The sequence below is a fragment of the Dama dama genome, chromosome 8 (assembly GCF_033118175.1).
Source record: "Dama dama isolate Ldn47 chromosome 8, ASM3311817v1, whole genome shotgun sequence".
NCBI lineage: Eukaryota > Metazoa > Chordata > Mammalia > Artiodactyla > Cervidae > Dama > Dama dama.
Window position 1 is genome coordinate 13,539,167 of NC_083688.1, and position 12,899 is coordinate 13,552,065.

The 12,899-nt window shown below is 52.9% G+C and overlaps 1 protein-coding gene and 1 long non-coding RNA gene across 2 annotated transcripts; one reads left to right on the forward strand and one right to left on the reverse strand.

Moving 5' to 3' along the window:
- Nucleotides 1-27: 27 nt before the first annotated feature.
- Nucleotides 28-7,650, reverse strand: FABP3 (fatty acid binding protein 3). The gene is made up of 4 exons (XM_061148426.1): nucleotides 7,491-7,650; nucleotides 3,843-4,015; nucleotides 1,847-1,948; nucleotides 28-345 (listed from the first exon to the last, which is right to left on the reverse strand). Exons 1-4 carry the CDS (start codon nucleotides 7,561-7,563, stop codon nucleotides 292-294), a joined length of 402 nt encoding a protein of 133 aa, XP_061004409.1. The 5' UTR covers nucleotides 7,564-7,650; the 3' UTR covers nucleotides 28-291.
- A 58-nt stretch (nucleotides 7,651-7,708) lies between these two features.
- LOC133060728 (uncharacterized) lies at nucleotides 7,709-11,067 on the forward strand. Its single transcript, XR_009693820.1, has 2 exons — nucleotides 7,709-8,158; nucleotides 10,308-11,067. It is a non-coding gene; the product is annotated as an uncharacterized LOC133060728 (long non-coding RNA).
- The last annotated feature ends 1,832 nt before the right edge of the window (nucleotides 11,068-12,899 follow it).

Sequence of the window (12,899 nt, forward strand, 5' to 3'; positions counted from 1 at the left end):
CACACACAGAAACTGAGACTCCCAGAATCATGTCACCAAAGGCGGAAAGGCAACTGGGTGGCCTTGGCTCTGCTTTATTGACCTCAGAGCACCCTTTGGATGCAGTTAAAAAAACAGACAGACACAATGAGAACGGAACTGGATCCAGGCTGGTGCCACCTGACCCCAGGAGAATTTCCCCAGTCAAGGTGGATTTATACAAAATGCCAGAGGAGGAAAATGAGGCAGTCTGGTGCCGAGTCCAGGAGCAGCCAACTGGCAGAACAGCAGTCAGTGGAAGGAGAGGGCAGGTCATGCCTCTTTCTCATAAGTACGAGTGCAAACTGCACTGCCATGGGTGAGTGTCTGGAAGAAAGACAGTCAGATTAGGGCAAGGGTGTGGGCATGGAAGGGACTGGGGACACTCCATTCTGATGGGGAGAGCCCGCTGCTGCTGTATTAACAATTTTCATTTACTGCCTACCTACTTATATGCCAGGTACTTGGCAGATATTTTTATCCTAACGCTTACACCAAGTCTTTTTTTTTTTTTTTTTTGGCTGTGCCACGTGGCTTGCAGGATCTTAGTTCCATACCAGGGATTGAACCTGGACCACGGCAGTGAAAGGGCTGAGTCCTAAGCAGTGGACTGCCAGGGAATCCACCCAAGTCTTTGAGTTAGGTATTGTAATTCCTCTTGCAGAGATTTGGGAAAATGAGCTTTCAGGGAGGAGGCAACTTCAAGACCCCAGTGTTTCTCTTTCCCTTGTACCATTCCTTTCCATCCTTAGTGCCTAAGAAGGTGCCTGCACATAGTAGATAAAAAGGTGAATAAAAATGTCCAGAGACTCTTGGGAAAGGACTATCTTAGGCCACCTATTCTCCATTCTTTCCCAAACTTAGGGTGGTGCCAGGGCCACAGGCCAGAGCCCCCATCATCCTGCCTGGCATCATACAGCCAGGCCCGTGGTTTCACCATCGCCTGATTGCCCAGCGAGTATTTGGTCCTGTATATCACATTCCCAGCAGAGCCAGGTACCTCATTCTAAACTGCAGGGACCCCTGCCCTGTGTGAGTGCAAGAATGCAGTGAGCAGGTTACACTGACCCAAGAAGGTCTGCAATGAAGATGCTGAGGCAAAAACCTGAGACCCTACAGGATAAGGAGGCAGAGACCACAAGTGGCTGCTGTCTCTACCCTTGGGGGGTGTTCAGTCAAGGCTACATTCTTTGAGTGAGGTCCTTAGACAGACAGATCTGACAGCCTGGTTGTTGCTTTCAGCCCAGGCCTCAGTCAGGTACTTGGAATAGGTCGGGCATGGAAAGCAGTGAGAGGAGGTGCGTGAGCCTGGAATGAGGTAGAAAGGACTGTCCTGTCAGGGCCCAGCCCATCACCAGCCTGTCCCTGCCCAAAGGGTTAGGAGATGGGAGCCTCTCCTACACGGCTGGAATCACATTTGGCCACGCTTTCTACCTCTCCCTGGGCAAGGCAGTGGGCCCATGCAGAGGATGAAACGAAGGCTGTAGAGTGTGCCTACTGTAGTCCTCCCACACCAGTGAGGCTTTGTGCTCTGCAACCACTCTCTCCTTCAGACTTCCCAGCAGTCCTACAAGGTTGCCGTTATTAGAACCCACTTTACAGTTGGACTTGGAGAAGGTGACTTGTCCAAAATCATGTACCCTATAAGCTGAGATTTATGCAGAGGCATGTACAAGCCCAAAGCCACGGTATTACGAGTCCTAATACCACCCAGGCCTGCCTCCACCCTCCATTGGTCACAGGGCATGACCTTGGCTTTGCACAATAGGCTTGGCTGAAGGGATAGTAGAAACCAATTGGGTAAGGCTTCAAAGTTAATCCATCTTACCAGAATGAGTTTCCCATCAACTATTTCCCGCACAAGTGATGTCTCTTGTCCATTCCACTTTTGCACGTGGACAAGTTTGCCGCCATCCAGCGTCACGATGGACTGTGGAAAGAGGGTAGAGGCCTGAGCTGAGATCTGAGCTAGGATTGAGGGGCAGGAAGAGGTCTGGTCACCGGGGCCACAGAGGACTTAGCCTCTGATCCAAACTATCGATGGTGTGAGAACCAGAGCTCAGCCAGCCCACCTCCAGCCTAGCCCCATGAGCCATCTAGCTCACCACTGCTGCTTGGCTGGAAGGGGGGCCTTCAGCTGCTGGGCAAGAAGGGAGAAGCGGGCAGTACAGTGAAGTCAGACAGTCTGGCTCTGAGAGGTGCCACCAGCCTTCAAGATGGGCACTTATCCCACACCCTGGGTGATGCCCACAGCCCCAGTTCCTCTAAGATACAGGAGGTGGGTACCAGCCTAATCCCTGGGAGAACTGGTGAGGAGGAATAATCCTGAGACTCCCTGATGGTGATCACACATAGTGTCTAAAAGAACCTTGGGGATGCAAGGTATTGGAAAATTAGACTGTCCTGTCCGTATTCCTATGCCCCTTGGTCCATATCATGTGACCTCTCCTCTCCAGCTAAGTAAGCATCAACTGCCAGGTCCTGGGACTGGGTCCCTTGGGGTGTTCCACAGCCCTGGTCAATGTCCACTTCGTCTTCTGGGTGCTGCCAGCCTACATCAGCTGGCTCTCATCTGGCAACTTTTCCCAGGTCTCTCTAAAAATTTGGGGGCTTTAAGCCAGGCTGGGGGACCCTGACTGACCAGCAGATCTAAAGAGGCTGTGTGTATGTGGTTGGGGCTTGAGGGGTGGTAGACGTGCACCCTTACCACCACATTCCTCCTCATTCCCATACCTCTAGATTTTGGTCCATTCAGAGCAAGTTACTTTTAGCCGAGGCATCCCAGAGAACTACTATTGGGTTTAATTGGGGTTCTTGCCCTTCAAAAAGATAGGCTAGCTCAAGGAGGTAAAGGTATATGGTAGGGTAAGCACTTCTCTCCAAGGTGGGTTGTGGTTTTGGAGTACCATCCCCTCTATGCTGCCAGCTTCTATGTGATCCTGGGCTGGGCTCCAGCTTCCTCCACAGGGAGGATACTAGACCCTCTCCTGTCCTCGGGGGCAGCTGTGAGGAAGAAGAGATAGGGTGTAGTGGAAAGGTACTGCTAAAGGAACACCATGTCAAGGGCAAAACCCCTTTGTTTTCTCTCTTCATGCCTGGCTCAGGGGCTGGGAGGCTTGAGGCAAGCAGCCAAGACAGCCACCTGCAGACAAGCTACCAAGACAAGTCCTGAGACTGGAGGTGGATGCCCTCTCCCTCCCTCGAAGGAGAGGGGTGGAGGCTTGGCAAGAAGATACTACACACACACCAAAGACAGTGCTCCATCCAGAAGATAACTTTTCTTCCTTGTAGGCTGGCAACACTGGAAATGGTTTCTCAGGGTCACTGACCAAGCCCGGGAGGTGGAGGCTGAAGAAGCATCCGAGTAGGTCTCCACCTCTTGTCCTCAGCTGTCTCCTTGGCTCCTGGCAGCCAGGATCACCTGTTCAGTTGAGGACCCTGACTTCTGGGCATTGTTCCTAAAGTACTTGAGGTCACAGCCATGTCCACATAACTTCCCCGCCATCTATGGAAGGGGAAGGAATGCCAGAGCCGTTGCAGGCCATGTGCAAGGTCACCCAGCTGGAGCTAGTGTAGACTCTGAGGTCAGAATATCCTGGCTCTGTGCAATTCAGTCCCACAGGCAATAGGTAGATGCTTCCCAAGAAGAGAGGGAAGAGAACAAGAGGACAGGACTCACATTTCTTTAACACTTGGGACATCCCAGCACTCCACAGGCCAGCTTCAATCCCCCACAACAGCCCACCCCTCAAGGTGCAAGAATAGGGCGCCGCCCTATTCCCCTTCAGGGCCTCCAATCCCCCATGGCCCCTTCCTCAACTCACCTTGACCTTCCTGTCATCTGCCGTGGTCTCATCGAACTCGACTCCCAGCTTGAAGCTGATCTCTGTGTTCTTGAAGGTGCTTTGTGTTTTTATGATGACTGTGTCCCCATTCACTTCGATGATTGTGGTAGGCTTGGTCATATTGGCCACCTGCCTGGTAGCAAAACCGACACCTGAGGGCAGAGGGAAGGGTGTGAGCATGAGCTGGAGTGAGAGGCCAGGTACAAGGTACAGTGACCAACTCTTAGACCAGAATGTGGGGAAGGGAGAAGAGGCGGGTGAGAACCTTCAAAAGATGTTGTGTGGCTGTTTTGTAATTCAGTTTTTCCCGTTAGCTCTGTGCAGTAAAGAGACATTGCTGATTCCACGAGACATAAGAAACTTAACGGACAAGCGTGCCTCACAGCAGTCAGTGGCAGAGCTGAGAGCAGAATAAGCTACCATTAAGTGCCTCCTGTGTGGTAAAAACCACATGTGTAAGTCTCATTCAGTCCTTCCAGTCTCCCTGCAGGACTGATGCTAGTATCCCTACAGATGCAAAAACTGAGAGTGAGTTGAAGCCCAGGGTCACAGATCTGGAATTCAAATCCAGAATGTTCGACTGCAGAGCTCACTTTACTGCTCAGCTAAAAAGGCTGGAGCCCAAGGCTCTTGTCCAGGGCATCTGAGTAGCTTTCCAAGCACAGGAGGGAGAAAGAAAAGAAATGTGGACTTTGCCTTCTGGAACCTATGGACAAGGATTTTCCACTTCTGAAAGCTTTTGCTCTGAGATGCACTGGTGCTCATCCCCCATAAATGATAACAAAGACATTTTCAAAACCTCTTCATGATCTAGGAGGGAGTGTTGGTCTCAGTGTGCAGTTTTAGGAGAGGCCTGAAGTGGTAGGCAGTCAGACCTCCAGTCCAGGTCTCTTGTGGGGACTCCCCTCGGCCTCAGCAAGGCTTCCCCAATGCTGCAGAGAGCGTGGAACAAACAGCCCTGCCGGTCGTGGTTTCCCTAGTATCTGGCCTTTTGCCTCCAACTTCCTCTTCCAACGGTCTCTGCTGAGCTGTTCTCCAAGGGCAGAGGCTTTGGTGAGGTGGTGGGTGGAAAGTCCCTGGATGTGCCTGGCTACATGGGTGGTTTTACTTAATGTTTATAAGAGCCCTGAAGAGTTGGCTTTATTATCCCCAATTTACAAACAAGGCTTTGAGAGTGAAGTGACTTGTCCAAAGTGAAAGGATCAGTGGTTTATCTAAATTTGAATTTAGGCTCCAAAACTGTTCACTATTCCTCCTGGGCCATCCTGTCTCCCAGCATGCACTTCATCCAGGTCCTGAGGCCGCCAAGTGTGCCTGAGATCACTGACACTAACTAGGCTGGGCCTCTTCGTCCTCTGAGAACTTTTGGTTTAACATAAGAGGGGCTCAGGCACCCTTTGCAGCTGTGCTGCTGCTGGCCCACCCTGCCTGGCCACTGAGGGATTTGGCCTTGCCCCCTGTTATCAGGGGCTTCCCAGGTGGCGCATGGTAAACAATTTGCCTGCTAATGCAGAAGGTACAAGAGATGCAGGTTCAATCCCCAGGTCAGGAAGATCTGAAAAACAAAATAGCAACCCACCCCAGTATTCTTGCCTGGAAAATCCCAAGAACAGAGGAGTCTGGTGGGCTACAGTCCATGGGGTCGCAGAGTCGGACACGACTGATCACGCACCTGTTATCAGAGTGAGTCAGGCTAATCCCACTCCCCAGCACAGAGCAGGACCTTGTCACTGCACAAGGAGCTGTGTTTACTTAGGACCTACCCAGAGGTGTGGAGTGTTTGAGGAAGGAAGGCACTGTGGAGTCAGTGAGGAACTGAGCTAAGAACAAGTTACAGAATTAGGAGACTCGGGAAGAGATGGATTCTACTTAGAAATGAAGCTGAAGCTATTTACTGAGAGCTGAGGAGGGTCTTCTCTCCCCTACGGCTTCTCATTTTTTCCCATCTGTACAACAAACAGGCTGGGTGGATTGTTAGACCTAACCCAAGTTGGGACAAAATAAGAGATCAAGGGTAGTAAGGATGGTGGAACTCACTTCAGGGACCTAGGTCTTCAGTTCTGATGTCTGCTGGGAGAGACTTAGGGGGATTGGGGGTGTGGAGCTAGCTCTGGGCATCCCATCTTCCCTAACAGCTGCTCTGGGCCTCCTACTTCTCCAAGAATTATTGCCTTCCTGGAGTCACTGGGCATAGTGTTTAGCATAGAGGGGCAGTTGAGCACTTTGGCCTCAAAAGTCAACACTTGTGGTCCTTATTTCAGGGGTCAGGAACAGGTGGAAGTGCCTGGGGTCAAGCCCCCACCCCCTCCCTCTTTGGTTAACTGCTATAATCCAGCCGTCCCCTGGGAGGAAGGTGTGGAACCTAGCTCAACCATGAACATTCCAGTTTTCCCCATCCCAGCTTGGGGAACTGGGATAATCTCATAGCTGGAGATTCCAGAGAAGTGATATGACCTTCTCCCTCTAGCTCATATCAGAAGGGGAAGGGCTGAGGTCACTGATGGATTAAGCAGTTCTTACTACTCCCACCCCCAGGGCCTATAGTGGGAACTGCTCTGAGTTGTTAGGATTTAGAAATCTAGGTATTCACATCAGCTCTGCTGTGGAATTGATTTGACAAGTTTCTACTCTTTCTGGATCTTGGCTTCTCCATCTGTTGAACCAAGGCACGGGGACCTCTCTGCAAGATTCTTTGAATCTTCATTCTCCTCCATCCTGGCACCACACCCGCCTAGGCCAAAGACCCTCCCTGCCATTACTAGGTCTTGGCTTTGCTCCAGGCCTCTTTGCTGCACCCTCTAACCAGATACTTCCCCAATGAGCAGTTATCCTTGGGCTGCAGCTGGTGATGGGGCTTCTTTCCCTACCCTACCACTAGGCTAGTTGGTGAGAAAGGGGGCAACCTCCAGCAACAATCTACCCTAACTAACCCAACACAGAGGAGCAGGGGTTCTTGCTAACTCTGCAGGCCCATCTTACCTCCTCCTCAAAGCCTGTTCACAGCTGTTCCCCCTTCCATCTTTCTCCTGGGGACAACCTACTTAGGACACTTCCCATCCATTCTATTCCCTTTCATGGTTGAGTTTCCAGTTCCTAAACTGCCCAAGCTTCTTTTCTTTTCCTTCCTCCTCACCTTCAATCAGTGCTCCTCTTTTACCCACACCCCTACCTCCAGATCATAAGCCCTACTTCCTCGAAAGTGCCTCCCTGCCCCCCAACATCAACCGACACAGCTGCCCCCTGGCGCCTCCTTGCCTGCGAATTTCTCTGACCAAGTTCAGACCCTTGAAGTCCCCTCCCAGAATTCCCCGGCGATCCAGTGGTTGGGAGTCCGCGCTTCCACTGCAGCGGGGCAACCGTTCATCCTGGATTGGGGAACCAAGATCCCACATGCGCCTCGGGAAGGCAAAAATAAAAATAAAAAAAGCCCCCTCGCAACAGGCCTCGCATGCCCTAGCCCAGGCTGCCACCTTATCTGCGTCCCCTGGCTCCCCAACGTTGACCAGGAGGGATGCAGCAGGCATGCAAGATCTAGCCAGGGCTAGAGAACTGCTCCGACCGGGCTCGCGGCCAGCCCCTCCCTAACACAGCATCCATCCCAAGCCCAGCATCCCGAGCCGTCCTCACCGAGTGACTTCATGTAGTCATCGAAATTCTTGCTGTCCACTAACTTCCAGGTACCCACGAAGGCGTCCACCATGGTGAAGCTGGGCTAGGTTGCAAAAGAGACGACAGAGAACGCGCGCAAGGACTCTGGGATCAGCAGCTCCCAGCCCGCGCTGCCGCTTTAAAAGGCCCCTGTGTCACGTGACGGGGGCGTGGCCCACACCCCCGCGCCCGAAATAGGAAGCCCTAAGCGGGCCCTCTCTCGCCCGGGGCTGGTCGCCCATCCCCCATTGCTCCGAGGGGCGAAGGGGCAGCCGGTGTCACCCAGCTTGCCTACGTCACCGCGGGTCCCGAGGTCCGAGTCCCTTCCCCGGGCTGGTAAGCCCTGCTCCCTTCCCTGACCTCAAGGCGCTCTTCGGAATCTGCGAAGGAAGCAGTTGGGGGCACGGTGCCCGCGAGCTGGGGCGCAGGCCACCGACATCTGTCCCCTGGTCCCTCCCCGAGCTTGGGGTCAGAACAGAGATGAGAGACCAGAGGAGAAAGGAAACTCGCCTTTGGGCATGATGCCCACGCCGGGAAAGCACTGGCCGACTCTTCGCGGCGCAGGCATCATCCCGATCTTCATTTTACAGTTGAGGGGAGCCAAGACTCAGCGTGGGGCTGACAAGTTCGCAGGAAATAAGGAGACGGTGAGTGGGGAGTCCAGATGGCGAGCCTGGTCTAGCTGGTCCCAGACCCCGCGCTCTCCCACGGCTCCCCACTCTGCCCGATGGCGGGGAGAGGTACCAGGGGCAGCGTGTGTCCTCCGCCCGCTCCCGGCAAAAGCGTGACCCTGTCGGTCGCGCCGCGTCTGCCCCACACGTGCTCGCCCCTCCCTGCGGAATGTCTACCGCGCGCCTTTCCGCCCAGCTGTCCAGCTCCCCCCTCCACCCTGCCGGTGCGCCAGGCTTTTCTGACCTCTGCGCACAGCTCCGAGCCTTTGCTCCCGTCGGTCGGCCGTTGCCTCCTCACTCTCCTTCCGAAATTCCGTCCTTCCAGCCGGCTTTTCAAGGCTCAAGGACAGCTCCGTTCTGCCTGACTGCCGCTGGCCCCCAGCTGCCGTCCTTTCTCTGACCTTCCACCGGCAGGCAGCCTTCCACAGGCAGCCTGCACTTTCAGAGACTGGCATTCATCTACCTTGTTTGACACTACAGTTTCCAAAGCACTTTTAATAGTAAGATCCATCTTGTGTTGCTGTTTTTTGCATGCTGGGGGCTTTAAGTGCATTGTCTTATTGAACTTAAAACCAAGTTCCTGAAGTAGGTGTTATTATTATCCCTTTTACAAAGGAGCAGACTTGAGGTTTAGAGGAACCCTTTCATTTTTTAATCCAACAGTTATTAAAGCACCTACTTTGTGCCAGGCCCTGGGCTAGGCTCTGGAGAAACAACTGGGAACATGACACGTACTTACGAAGGAAAACGCAAAACAGAAGGGAATGGTGCCCAACTGCACTTGAGCCAGCAGAGATCTGCAGGGTGGGGCCCAGAAGCCCTGGGATCCCTCCAGCTCTGCCACACACGTACAGTGTGGCGGGCCACCTCCCTGGACCTCTGCTTCTCTATGTGGAAGTGGAGAACATCTGCCTCTCTTCCCCTAACGTTCTGGGAAGCAGGCCAGGGAGGAAGAGCCCTTTCTCCCCCAAGTTCTTGGTTCTGCTGGACAGGTCCACTTGCCAGAACTGAGCGGGCCTATTTCTGCCAAAGCTGCAGGAACAGGCCTCAGGGCTGGGCACTGAGCCCCAGTGACCTCACTGCCGGAGCAGGTGCAGGAGGAGGAGGGGATCGAGATGGTTTCTAACCCAAGGTCACAACCTTTAGACACAGGGCCGCCTCCTCTCTCAGACACGGAGTGCTGGAGAGCCAGGGGCCAGAGCGCTCTCCCTACATGGTCTTTATAAAGCAGTGCTGAGAGCTGGGGCTGGGTGAGCAGCTGCTGGCAGAGAGAACTGGGTTCCAGTTCTGATTCCAGTGGGTGCTGCCTATGTGGATGTGGGCAATTCACTTAAGCCACACTGAGTCTCAGCTTCCTCTCAAAATGGGGGAAATGACAGTATTTACCACATAGAGGTGTTGGAGGCTCTTAAATACATTTAAAATGCTAAGCAGGGTAGACTGAATCAGTGTTCAATGCTGCTGCTGTTATTATCATTATAGGATAATTATTATTATCTCCATGGTTAGTTCTGGACTCCTGAGACCTGCTCTCAGCTCTGCTCCTGACCTGCCAGGCCACACAAGGCAGATTGCTTTGCTTCTCCGATCCTCAGTTTTCTTATTTATGAGACAGGATTGGAAACTGCTGTAGCTGTGAGGAGGGGGCTCTAGAGATCTTCAGAAGTCTTTTGCATCCTCTCGTGGGCCCTGTCTAAGCTGAGCAGCACGGTGCTTTGAGAAACTCTAGACAAACCCCAGACCCATTATTCTCGCAGCTCTACCCCATCTTTGCCCGCCCCACACCTCACATGCTCAGACCTGGCTCACTGGAATTGACTCCCAAGCCACACCCTGTCTCCTTCCCACATGACTTTTACCCTCCCTTCTAGGTATATGCAGCCTTCTCCTTATCCCTCTCATTACTGCATCCTCCCCACCCTCTTGTGCTCACTACACTGGGGGAAAGCGGGACAAGGGGAGGGAATGTGTGAGCCCTGTCCCTTTTCCTGTCCCCCCGTTTTGTTGCCCTTGGTAAATCCAGATGTGGATTTAACATCTAGCAGGCAGCAGGCACCAGTCCCTGCCAAGAGCAGCATCACCCCAGCCCTCGCCCTATAGTGATGTCACTGTTCTGTTTCCACAGCAACCACAGGCTGGAAAGATGGAGAAGAGGAGAGATGAGTAACCAGGAGAGAACCAATGAGATGGGCTGGCAGCACCGGATGATCCATGGGGCCATGGGAAGGCGGGCGACGAAGGCCTACTCAGCATCTTCAGCTGTTCCCTGGCCCTCCCTGCCATCTGGACGCCTCCGCTAGGGGATGTGCTGCTGGCACAGAAGAGATGCGAGAGGTAGAGGCCAAAGAAGCTGAGCTTGGAGGCTCCAGTGACCCAGGGACGTGGAGACCCTCCCTTTGCCCCTTCGGGGCCTAAGTCTGTGGATGCTGACCGCCCTCAGCCCACCCCCAATAACTGGGAATTTTCCTCTTTGGCTAGTTACGGTGGTGGGGTTCTCTGCCTCTGCCTGCCACGAAATCGAGTCTTAGACAGACTTTCCCTCTGCACCCTCATGCCCCTCCCTTGGTGCATGGTCTGTTCAGAAGCAGTATCTTTGGGAAGAGGCCTGGCTCCTAAATCCCAAGCCTGCCACTTACTAGCTAGAGACCCTGAACTAGTGCCGTCCCCCTTTTGAATCTCCTTTCTTCCCAAATGGAGGGAGGCCATCTACTTTTCTGAATTGTCATGAGGATGGAAAGAAATAACAGATGGTAAGCCTCACACACAGTAACAATGAATGGTGACCCCACCCCCACACCTTCTCCTTTCTGGGTCTCCTCCCCAGGGCAGTTGACCCAGCAGTGCTCAAGAATAAACCAAGGCTCTTTGAGAGCCATAGGAGAGGATCCAAATATATCTATTTCTCCTCTTTGATGTCACTGGGGGCCTTCAGATGCTGCAGAGGAGTTTCCTCATCTCTACCTTTCTGTCTGTCTCTAAATAAATTGAGCATTGCCTGTGCCCAGCACTGTGCTGGGCTCAGTGGGGACCCAGGGGGGACAGGAGAGCCACAGCTCTGCACTTCCTGAACTCACAGTGTCGGGGGGACAGCTGCCACGGTGGGAGGAATGGAGTGTTCTTTCTGTCATTGGGAAATCACTTCCTCGTTCCCCTAGAGTTCTGGATACTGTGAGTCTGAGAGAACAAATGATGGCAGAAGACAGAGGTTTACTCAACACTGCTTTGCTTTTGAGAAACTGCTGCCTGTGGCAGAGTGCTCCCTGGAAGGAGAACAATGGCTCTTCTTGTGGGAGGCTGGGTGGGGTGGGGCGGATGGGATGCAGCTCCTGGTGGAGGGCAGTCACTCTTGCTTCTCAGAAACCGGCTGTCCTCCCTGTTGCTGGTAGAATCAGCCCAAACTCTTTTAGCCTTATCTCATTTGTTTCATGAGCATAATTTATTACTTAAGTGCTGCTCTAGGAGGCATGCCTGGCAGATAGTAGGCATGAAAGAATGACTACTGAACACTAGGGAGTGAGTCTATGAACGCATGAGTGAGTGATTGAATCTGTTTGCCTCCCCAGCTTTAGGGTCTCAGGAGTGAGACTCGCTTGCATTCCTATCCTGCCCTTGTTATTTACCTCCTAACTTTGGCTTAGATCACCATCTCTCTGGGTCTCTTTCTCCATATGCAAAAAGCAGTCCCCACCCAGCTGACCTCCCAAGGACTCTGGGGTTGAATTGGGAATGCAATTACAAAGGTTAATTATTTCTCTTCTCAGCCTGCTTGGAGAGGCAGGCCCCACAGCCCCCATGCTGTGGCCCCTACGCAGCAGCTCTGCCCTTTTTGTGCCTTGAAGGGGTGCCATGTTTCTCTCTTGCTATCTGCCTGGAATACTCTTCCATCCCAGGCCCTACTCTTTTTTATTTTATTTCCCAAGTTTTATTTATTTGGCTGCCCCCGGTCTTAGTTGAGGCATACAAAATCTTCAGTCTTCATTGTGGCCTGTGGGATCTCTTTTTTTATTTTTATTTTTTTAATTGCGGCGTGTGGGATCTAGTTCCCTGACCAGGGGTTGAACCCAGGCCCCCTGCAGTGGGAGTGTGGAGTCCTAGCCACTGGGCCACCAAGGAACTCCCAGGCTCTGTTCTTTTAGTTAATGCCTGTTCACTTTTCAGCTTTTAAGCTTAACTCTCTTTGCCTCTAGGAAGCCCTAAACCTCCCTGTCATAGCACTTATCCTAATTTCATGGGATCCTTTTGCTTCAGAACCTGTCTTCCTATTGAGGCTTTCCAGGTGGCGCTAGTGGTAAAGAACCCACCTGCCAATGCCAGAGACATCAGAGACTCGGGTTCGATCCCTGGGTCAGGTAGATCCCCTGGAGGAGGGCACGGCAACCCACTCCAGTATTCTTGCCTAGAGAATCCAATGGACAGAGAAGTCTGGCGGGACACAGTACATGCAGTCACAAAGAGTCGGATGGGACTGAAGTGACGTGGCACGCACACACACTGTCTTCCTGTTAAACCAGAAACCCTGTGAAGGCTCCCCCTGTGCCCACAGGGCCTGGTGCAGGGACGGGCAAGGCTTTGTAGAGCAGACAAACGAGCTCTCTCGAGCAAAGAAAGCCACTTGTCCTCGTCAGTATTCTCTCTGTTTGAAAAGTCCCCCTCCCACCCCCACCTCGTCGACTGCTCTCAACTTTCTTCCTGCCAAAGTATCCCATCTCCTGTCCTC